The sequence below is a fragment of the Dipodomys ordii genome, unplaced genomic scaffold (genome assembly GCF_000151885.1).
Source record: "Dipodomys ordii isolate 6190 unplaced genomic scaffold, Dord_2.0 Scaffold1, whole genome shotgun sequence".
Lineage (NCBI taxonomy): Eukaryota > Metazoa > Chordata > Mammalia > Rodentia > Heteromyidae > Dipodomys > Dipodomys ordii.
The window spans coordinates 50,720,197-50,730,729 of NW_012267217.1; the positions used below are offsets into that span (position 1 = coordinate 50,720,197).

Sequence of the window (10,533 nt, forward strand, 5' to 3'; positions counted from 1 at the left end):
GTGGCGTCCTGGGGAGGAGGAAGGCGCTGGCTGGAGTTGGGGCTGGGGGCGGGAGGGGGAAGCAGGGGGAAGGGCGCGTCACTCCACGTTGCTGCTGTCAAAGGTGTGACACTGAAAGTCCCCGTCGACGTACTCCATGCCTGGCAGCTTCATGCCGTACTTGTCCACGCACCAGCAGATGCCACGTTTGCGGCCACGGGAAGGCTTGCACTGGGGGAGGAGGTGGACCATCAGTGACACACCACTACCCAAGGTCCTGCTCCTGTCTGCCCTCTCTCTTCCCCATCCCAAGATGAGCAGGGTCATTAGCTAACTCTAGAAAGAATACTGATTGTATGGGAGAGCCTAGAGAGCAAGGCTAATTCGGGCAATCTACCCTTGGGTAAACTCTGTAATCTTGTTTTAAAAATTAACTATTTGTTTAAAGTTACCCATTTGGGGTCCTCCGATGTAATATTCTCCAAGACTCTTGAGACCGGGACATGATCTTGAAGCCATGGCATTGGGACAGTCAAAGCATGTGTGTGGCTTTCTATGTGCCAGATACTGCTTACCCTGACCACGTGGCAGGAGCTGCTCTCAGTGTTTTTAACAAAAATGAATCACTTACTCCTCCCAGGTGAGGGTAGTGTGGCCTCATTTTACACGAGGAACTGAAGGCACAGAGATGTGTAGGAACTGGAGGGAGGAGACACAGCTAAAAGAGGTGGAGCCTGACTGTGCCCCAAGGCCATCTGGCCCTTAACAAGGACTAATATCAATACCAGTAAGGAATCCCCTTGAAGCAACAACGGGGTCCCTGGGGAGCTTGTTAGAAATTAAAACCCTCAGACCTGCCAATCAGAAACTTGAGCATGACAGAGGGGCTTCTGAGACCCTTGGAATTTTGGGAACCAGAGATCAGTCATAGATCTTGCCCCAAATTGAGCCTGGCTGTCATTGGAAATGAAATGATAACAGATAGTGTCAGGAGATAAGACGTTTTTAAAGTCGCATGCTTGTGTGTGTGTGTGTGTGTGTGTGTGTGTGTAGCACAAACACGATAAGATGCAATGTTTCAGTGAATCCATGTAGGCAAGTTGGAATCATAAAACCTGGGAGGGAATGAGGAAAAATCACAATTGTACCTTGTGAATAGATACTTTGAGTTTGGGAAATCCTAAGTTGTTGGTGGAGATCTCCAGTCAGGGACTTGAACCTGAAGGAGATTTCTCTGGCAGGTGTCAGGATCTATCTGTGCCTGAAAACGTGGTGTGGGGCCGTTCCATACCTGCTTTCTCTTGTAGAATCCTTTGCGGTCACAGTTGGGCAGGTACACAGCGCGGGGCACCATACGTGGGCTGGCTTTGAGCTCCTGCAGAGAAGCCTCCATGTGTCTGCGGCACGGGCCCTGGTGGACAGGAGGGATGATGACAGGTAAGAAACCACCCAGATGTGCAGATATACCACCCAGAGCAATGGAGCAAGCCCCAATGTGGCCAGACATAGCCCACATTTTTCTTTAAGTTTTCCAGGAGAGCCACCTCAGCTTTTCTGCCTTACTGACTCATTGTACAGGAGAGGCTTTGGTCTTCAGAAACTTTGGGAGCTGTTCAGCCTCTTCCTAGGACTGGACACAGCTCTAGGGCAGTTCACACACTTGTTATGGGGGTCACTGGACTGACCGATCCTTTCTTTGAATGAATCCTACCTCTATTCCTGCTTACTTGGACAAAGCCCTTGGTAAGCTCTGACAATTATCCTCTGAAGTAGGTTCTCCTCAGGGTCTGGCCTGGGGATCTCCTGCTGCCACAAGTATCCAAGTGAATGAGGGGGAAAGGTCAGATGTCAGAGCAGTAGCCAACATCTCCGAGACTCACCTGCTCCGATTCCTGTCTCATCTCAGGTGCAGTGATGACCCGGGGGTGGGCAGTGTTCTCAGCGCCCCCCACAAACTTGGACTGGGTCAGCTTCTTCCTGCGGTCCTTCTTCACGGCCTCGGCTTTCAGCTCGGAGATGCGGGTGTGCTTGGGGCGGAAGATCTTGGGCGAGTAAGTCTCCTCAGCCATCTCCGATGTGGTGGGTTCCTCATGCTCGCGAGAGTCTCTCTCTGCAAGGAGAAGGGGTTAGAGGTCAGTCTCAGAGGGTCAGGAGCCCAGTGCTGGAAGGTTTGGGGTGAAGCGGAGGAAGATGGGGTCTTTGTTTTCCTGCAGCTCCAAAGCTAGGGGAAAAAATGGCAGCCCTCACTCAAGTAGGGGAAGGGAGGAAGAATCCATGGCAAAAGAGCATCTTGACACAGACTCATGGCTTCACCAGGTGGGTGTTAGGCTTTGGGAGTTGGATGGGAGAGAGGAGATATCCTAGGGGCAGGAGGAAGGAAGGTGGAGGAAATAGTTCACAGAGCACAGGTGGCTAGCCAGCCGCTCTGGCTTAGTAGATGAGAGTAACTGGAGGGGAGGTGTTGAGATTTAAGAACCTTGGAGACTGGGTTGGTCAAGGTAGGGAGATGGGGCAGCCTAGGTATGGGTAAGAACGGTCTAGCCTGCCCTCCCAGTGGGGCACTTCCTTGCGCTTTCATTGAGATTCATTCAGACCTGGGAGAAGGATCATCACGAGGAGCAAGAAGGGCACCTGGGAGAGGTGGGAAAGTCAGAAATATGGGAACTAGAGGAGGAATGGAGGCAGCTGACACCCAGAGACCTTGCTCCTTAGCATGGCTCAGAAGTGACACTGTGCTAGGCTCCAGGACCTGGGTGGCTGGGACATTACTCCGCTCCAGTCTGAGGGAGGCCGACAGCTGGCTGGAGCAGGCGTGGTGTATATATAGGAGTGACTTGGTGACAGTCTATACTTAGCTGACTTATGACCTTTAGAGGAGCAAGACCTTGTTCATGTTGATCTGTGAATTCCTCCTGCCTGGCCCTCCCAGTACACAGAGAGCCAGTCAATTTCTTTTCTCATCTCAGCTCTGTGACCCCAGAGAACAGACACTTAGGTTGTTGTTCCCAGATGGGCAGGGTGTGATTAAGCTGCCTGAATGTAGACCAGGTGTGGAGACAGGTGAGCGAGAGAGACAGAGAGAGAAAGAGAGGGGGGGAGGGAGAGAGGGAGAGAGATAAAGTGTAGTCAGTGCTGGGGATTGAAACTAGGGCCCTGCACATGATAGGCAGTTGCCCTACCACTGAGGTATATCCACTGATTTTTCCCAAAAAGCAAATGGGCTTTGGGTGTCCCCTTCTCTCCCCCGCCCATTACTAAATGAGGTGAAATGAAATTTCAGTTCCATTATCTTGGGATACCCAGCAATTGTGATAGGAGGCCTCTAGGATGAGAAAATGGAAGAAGGGGGAAGAATTGGGGGCAGGGGCATGGAAGGATATCGCACATTTGGGAGCTTTAGGCGAACACTCTGTTACTGAGCAGTTTCAGAGTCCCAGTTCTGAGTGGTTATCCCAGAGGCAGTTCAGGCATGTGTTAGGTGAGGCCTTTAGAGACATGGCCAAAACTGGTCAAGATGACGGGTGATGAGAAGACCTGGTTGAGTCAAAGCTTTGAAGTGATCCTGGAGGTTGGTAGACTTGGGTGTTTACTCACAGGAGAGGAGGAGAAGTAATTACTGGAGAGGAAGATGGTGGAGCTATGGGGAGGACCAATCAATGGTTTACTTCCTGGTTCTTAAAGATGTCTGGGATGGGTGTGTCATCCCTCCCTTCTGCAGCTACCTATTATTATTATTATTTTGTCTTGGTGGGTGGGTGGGTGAGAAGGTACCATCCTCCAGTTTGTTCTTTTGTTTGGGGCTTGGTGGCCATGGAAGCATGGTGCTCACAGCCTTTCTGTATCAAGACCCTTCATCTTAGGTTTTTTTTCTAAGAAGTTCCTTGGGAAAAGTTATTTGGATCTCTCTTGGCCTCTTTTCTTCTCTTCCCTCCTTTCCTCTTCTTCCTTCCCTTCCTTCCTTCCTTCCTTCTTTCTCTGCCTGTACTAGGGATTGAATTTAGGGCCCCTCCTTCTCTCTTTGGCCTTTTCCACTCAAGGCTGGCACTCTACCACTTGAGCTATAGCTCTCGTTTTGATTTGTGTGTGTGTGTGTGTGTGTGTGTGCGTGCGCACTCGCGCACACATTCTGGTTAATTGGAGATAAGAGTCTCATGAACTGTTTTGCTCTGGCTGGCTTTGAACCTCAAGCTTCAGGTCTCAGCTTCCTGAATAGCTAGGATTACAGGAGTAAGTCCCCATTTCCCTCCACCCCCTCGGGGCCCCCAGCTCTTGATCTTTTCTTTCAAAGTGTTCAGGTATTGCATTGGAGCAAAGCAATGATGATACTATAAAACAAAATGTAATTCTGGTATCTTTCTTCAAAGAACTTAGAAGGCTTTTGGAAACCCTGAGCTTCACCGAGACAGGGCTTCTGGGGGTGCCCTTTCCCCTTGCCCCCTCTCTATGCATCCCCTTTGACTGCTTCTGAAAGGCAGGCTTAAAGTGTTGATGTCCCTCCTGGTTTTTTCCTGCCACTTAACCCCATGGGACCTATTACTTAGGAGAGTCGAGTATCAAAGATACTAATCAGGGTCTTGTGGTCACCTGTAGGCTCCAGAGAGACAGTGGAAACTTGGCCGGCAGCCAGTGGAAAGCCATGAAGATTAAAGGGCTGGCAAGCAAGCCAAGGCTGGAATACCAGAGCCAGCTTACCCTACTCAGCTACTTTGTGGCCGAATCATAAATAGGCTTTCAATTTTGGACGTGCTTAAGTTTTAGGTGCAGTACGAGGACACGAGTATCCCTGAGCTATTTTACCAAGAGAAAATGAACTGAGGTTATGGAAGGGATACCATGGAGGACTTCTTGGTGAAGACTGCCCTGGATAGTGGGTTCTGGAAACTCTTTGACAAGTAGGTCAATACCTCCAGATGGCCAGTAGATGGCGGAGGACACTGGGGCCTGCACAACCTGCACTCATTTTGAGGAACTAAAGCCAATGGCAAAGTCTGATGTTTGGATGCCACCCACTCCTACTGTCCCTCTTCTTAAATGTCTTCAGTACACATTTAGAGTCAGGGAGATGGACAAATGAGAACTGTATGGGGAGAGAAGAAGAAGCAGGTACAGGGGCTAGAGAGGGGGGCAGAGCTCATTTGGGTATAAAATCCTGCTGTTTCTCTTTGCTGAGGTTTGAGCTCAGGGCCTGGGCTCTGTCCCTGAGCCTCTCTGTGCTCAAGGCTAGTGCTCTACCACTGGAACCACGACACCACTTCTGGCTTTTTCTGTTTATGTGGTATTGAGGAATCAAATCCAGGGTTTCATGCATGCTAAGCAAGCACTCTACCTCTAAGCCACATTCCCAGCCCCCTGATGCTTCTTTATTCTGTAGGGAGAAAATGACTTAGGGAGGGAGACATGTCCCCAATCCCACTCTCTCTAGCTTCTGAGGAGACTCTTTAGAAGACAGGAAATATGGAACACTTAGCATGAGTCTAGAGGCATCCATAAAAGCACTGTGCTTGTTTTCTCCTTCCTTCTTCCTTTTCCTCCCTCCCTCCCTCCCTCCCTCCTTTCCTTCCTTCCTTCCTTCCTTCCTTCCTTCCTTCCTTCCTTCCTTCCTTCCGAGTTTCCTTACGTAGTGCAGGCTGGCCTAGAACTTGTGATCCTCCTGCCTTAGCAGTCTGAGTGCTAGAGTTACAGGCCTGCACTGCCATGTTTGGCTCTCTAGTCTCTTCTAGCCAGATGATGAGGATTACCCCAGGAGTAATGAAAAGGAGAGCTGGGCTCCCTCTCTCATTCTACTTCCCTCTATAGATTTAACCATTGCTTTTCTTATTCTTTTTTGCTATGTCAGTCCTGGGATTTGAACTCAGGGCCTGGGCACTGTCCTTGAACTTTGTTGCTCAAAGCCAGTGCTCTACCACTTGAGCCACAGTTCCACTTCCAGCTTTTTTGGTGCTTAATTAGAGGTAAGAGATTTGGCTTTGAACCCAAATCCTCAGATCTCAGCCTCCTGAGTAGCTAGGATTACAGATGTGAGCCACTGGTGCCCAGTGGATTTAACCCCCCCCCTTTTTTTTTGCTGGTTGTGGAGCTTGAACTCAGGAGCACTGAGTTTTAAGCTCTTTCACTCAAGGCTAGTGCTCTACCACTTTGAGCCACAGCTCTACCTCTAGTTTTCTGGTGGTTAATTGGAGATAAGAGTCTCATGGTCTTTCCTGCCCAGGCTGGCTTTGAATTGTGATCCTCAGATCTCACCCTCCTAGGATTACGGGCATGAGCCACCAGTGCCTGGCTGGATTTAAACTTCTTATATGACCAAAAGGCAAAGAGAAATGGGTCTAGAAGCATTTTTGCAATACAAGTGTGTGTGTGTGTGTGTGTGTGTGTGTGTGTGAAATATTAAGGCTCAGTGGATGCTTCGAGAGGCCATTACATGCATGTCATTTTTTTGGGGGGGGGCCCAGTCGTGGGGCCTGAACTCTGGGCCTGGGCGCTGTCCCTCAGCTCTTCAGCTCAAGGCTAGCGCTCTACCACTTGAGCCACAGCGCCACTTCTGGCTTTTTTTTCTTTTTTTTTTGCTTATGTGGTGCTGAGGAATCGAACCCAGGGCCTCATGCATGCAAGGCAAGCGCTCTACCACTGAGCCACCTTCCCAGCTCCAACATGCATGTCTTTACCTCGAGACATGATCACCTTGTAGAGAGACAAAAGGAAGAAGGGAGATGAACAGAGTAAGGGTAGGTACAATCTCCTTCTCTCCAGGATTTCTCTTTGTTCTAAGTTCATGGTTCCAGTAGAACAGCCAGAAACTGCTGTGGCTTTGTCAACTAATAAATATGAAGCAAAATTAAAATTTGAGTTCTCAGTTGCTCTAGCTACATTTCAAACGCTCCATCTGTCATGACCGGAGGTGGTGGCTACCACGTAGTTATTGGACACTTTCATTATTGTCCAGTTGTTCTACTGGACAGGGCTGGCCCAGCCCTGCTCTGTGCCTGGGTAAAGATGAAAATAGTAAGGCTACAGACTGAGCAATCTCCCTTCCTCCCTGCCTGTCCTGTTTCCCAGCCAACTAACAGCCTCCTGCTTTGGCTGCGATACAAGGCTTGTGAGAGAAGAGGGGCTGACTGCTCACTGTTGAAGAAAGTGTAAGATATGTCTCAGTCTCCCAAGCCTGATTGTTCCCCAGCTGTGGCTGTTAATTAAACTCAATAGCACTGTGTGTGTGTGTGTGTGTGTGTAAGACACACACAGACAGAGAGGTTGCCTAGGGTGCAGAGGTGGGTAAGGAGGGGCTGTGGAGCCTCCCAGAGAAGCAGCAACCTCCCCCTTCTCACTAGTCCAAGCCCTGACCAGCATCTTCCTGGCTCCAGTCTCTCTTGGAAGACATTGGTTTTTCTTTTCCTCTGATCAGTAACAGATGTGTGTTTTGACTTTTTTTTTTTAAATTCTAGATGGAGAAAGAGTTTCACTATATAGCCCAAGCTGACTTTGAACTCACGATCCTTCTGCCTCAGCCTTCCCAGCACTTTGATTATAGTGATTATTATGTCACTGTGCCCAGCTTCCTGGACTCTTCCTCCCTCCCCCTTTTAACCAGAATTATGAGCCAAGACAGAAACAAGTGCTGTCCTTCCAAGAGGAAAGCAAATGCAAGCAACTGTCATCCTGAGGAAGGAGAGGGAGGAGGGAGAGGGAGGAGGGAGGAGGAGGAGGTAAGGAGAGTGAGGAGAGCCAGAAAGGCTGTGGTGGATGGATGGGAGGAGTGGAGGAGGCTGAATAGTGTGGGCTGTAGGTTACCCATCAGGGTTCTTCCACAACCCTCCATTCAGGGCAGGAGAATGCAAATGGTTAACCCCATTGAAGTTGGCTGAAATGGGAATACCACTCCTTTGTTCTGACTAGAGAAACATGCACACCAGACAGCATGGTGGGTAAACATTCAAAATCAGGAGCTGGACTACTAGGTTCCAATCCCAACCCTACTACCAAGTCACTATAAAAGCCTTGTTGCCCTTGACCCTGTCAGTGGAAGAGGGAACAGAGAGCTGTCAGCGATGGCTGGCTACTCCTTGGCGCTGGTTTACTTTGCCTTGGATTTCTTCTTTTTCTGTTTTGGTTTTCTCATCAGAGTTATGAGAAGATGATAACAGCCCTTTCTTCCTATATGGTTATTATGAACATTAAATGACTCTATGCATGTTATTGAAGCCTTAACATAAGACTCTGCCTTTATGGGTCTCTGTTGTCTCTCATTTCCCTAATTACAATCAACTGCAAATTTGGTTGCATGGTACCTGGCTGACAGATGTCTATCAGTGGATCGTAAGACTGAAGGCTCCTTGGGTGAGGAAAGATGTCTGCTCTCTTCTGATCTCCTGACTGTGACCCTAGGCGGGAAGGACCTTGTATGGTGCTCTCAGCCTCCACTTAGAGAATGCATCCTGGGAGTTCTTCCCTCAGTGTAATCACATTCCTTTATGTTACATTAATGCCATTAGGCGTCCTCCAAAGGGAGAGAGAAAAAGGATTCAACATGCTCTAATGTGTTCGTGGCAGATATCAAGCTGATACTTACACATGTCCAGGGACCAGTTAAAGAGACTCTCTCTGTAGGATTCAGAGCAATAATTTTGGTGTGGATTTTTTGGTTGCTGGGAGGTAGTTGGTGATGAATGTACACATAGGAAAGAAATACTATGCGTAACCTCCAAGATGAGAATCTACAGCCAGGCTTCTCCAGGAGTTGTGGAAGGAGGAAGTAAATAAATATTCAGTACAAATGATTAAATCTGTTTCCCCATACACCAAACAATCATTTGCCCTGAGTGGCCAGAAGAGGGCAGCAGGGAGCACACACAGAGAGCTGACTCTGGACTTGCAGAATATTTTCTAGAGTCAAACAAGGGATTCTTGTCTGTCGGGGAAAGCTCAGAGTCTTTATTGGGGCAAGAGGAAGGAGGAGGATCAGTGGGGGAAAGGAGGAAGAAAGCCAGACCCTATCTGAGAACTAAAACAAAAGGACTGGGTGTGACTCAAGTGGCAGAATGCCAGGCTAGCAAGCACAATCCAACTGAGTTAAAAAAAAAAAACACCCAAAAAAACAAAACCCATACCAAAACCCAGATTCTATTTAGTTGAAACCTAAGAGTTAAGGCCCAATCTACTGGGAAGGGGGGAGGGGTGTCTCATGCTCTCTGTCTCATTTCTAAGTATCCCCAAAGGAAGGACAGGCCCGGAGGGTTCTCAGCACGGTCGCAGATCAACCTGTACTCTGTAAGCATTTCTCCACTCCCCTGCAGCAAAATCTGGACATAACTGCACATACGTTCACAAACCAGTGGCTCTCTGGCTTTTTTACGTCATCAGCTTTTGTGGAAGATGGTTCCTCTGCTAGCCTGCACTCTTACGCCATCCTACCTGGGATCTTGTTATCCTGCTGGTCAGGTCCCATGGACCCCTGTGCTGTGCAGGCAGGTTACCATGGAAAGGAGAGCAGACAGGCATTGTGTCCCCTGTAGAGAAGAGGGACAGCTGAGACACTAAGGGGCAGCAAGAACACCTGCCTGCCCACACCAGAAATGCTTCTTGTTTGCAGGAAATGAGGTTTGGCTTCTGGACCCGAATGCCAGGCTGACCACTATTCCTTTATTGCCTTCTGATTCTCTTCCTTGACAAGACCATTGCCCCAAGACAGGCCTGTCTGCAAAAACTGCTGGCACCCTTATCAAGGAGAAGAGTTACAGCCCTGTCCTGTCTCTACCTCTTGCCCCAGGTCTTTGGCAAGTGATTCCCATTCTGGTCCAGAGTGGTCTCATCCATAAAGTGAGGGACCTGGCTGAGCTGAGGGCTGTGGGATCCTTCCAGCTTTAACATTCTTTGGTCAACACCCAGACAATTCCTGGAGAGATTAGTATAAACAGAGTAGCCTGGCAGAAAAGGCCATTTCTCTGTTTCTAGACATTTGTAGTCACTCCTAAGGATTTATGTTGAGGGAGAAAGAAAGAAACAAAGAAAGAAAGAAAGATAGAAACTAAGGATATGATAACAAATCATGGGAAGAAATAGAACGGAGGTAAAAGGAGATTCAATAGATACTGGGGGTTGGGGGGGAGGGAATAGGAATAGAGCCCTTCACTGGCTCCCTTGTTTATTTGCCGACTTATTTCTGCAACTATACCATGAATGTTATTGCTTTGAATAACCTACCCAGATGTGAATGTAAAGAGAGTCTCTGGAAATTTGTAACTGTGGTAAAAATGCAAAGCTGGAAGGACACAAACCCCTCTCACTTGCCTACTAGTCTCTATTTTGGCAACCATTTTCTTTCTTGCTGGGATGGTTATTTATGGAGTTCCCTCCCCAACCCCCCCCCCTCCCCAGTTTCTCCATGCAGTGGCTCTGGTGTGTGGGAAATCTGTTCTTCCAATTTTACACATTCAGTGTCTTAAAGTTTCAAAGGCATTGCTCAGGTACAAAGGGAAAACTCTGGAAAAATTTTGCCTCCCTCCTCCCCTCCCCCCCCCCCCCCTGAACTTACTCCAGGCATCCGCACTTTAGCCCAGCCCT

The 10,533-nt window shown here is 48.7% G+C and overlaps 1 protein-coding gene across 1 annotated transcript in view; it reads right to left on the reverse strand.

Annotated features, from left to right (window-relative positions):
* Positions 1-10,533, reverse strand: part of Igfbp5 (insulin-like growth factor binding protein 5) — a 16,101-nt gene continuing 5,568 nt past the window's right edge. The window contains exons 2-4 of the mRNA XM_013009585.1: positions 1,860-2,089; positions 1,271-1,390; positions 1-210 (exon numbers count right to left, since the gene is read on the reverse strand). Of these exons, the coding sequence (XP_012865039.1) occupies positions 79-210; positions 1,271-1,390; positions 1,860-2,089 (482 nt within the window). The 3' untranslated portion in view covers positions 1-78. The remainder of the gene's footprint in view (positions 211-1,270; positions 1,391-1,859; positions 2,090-10,533) is intronic.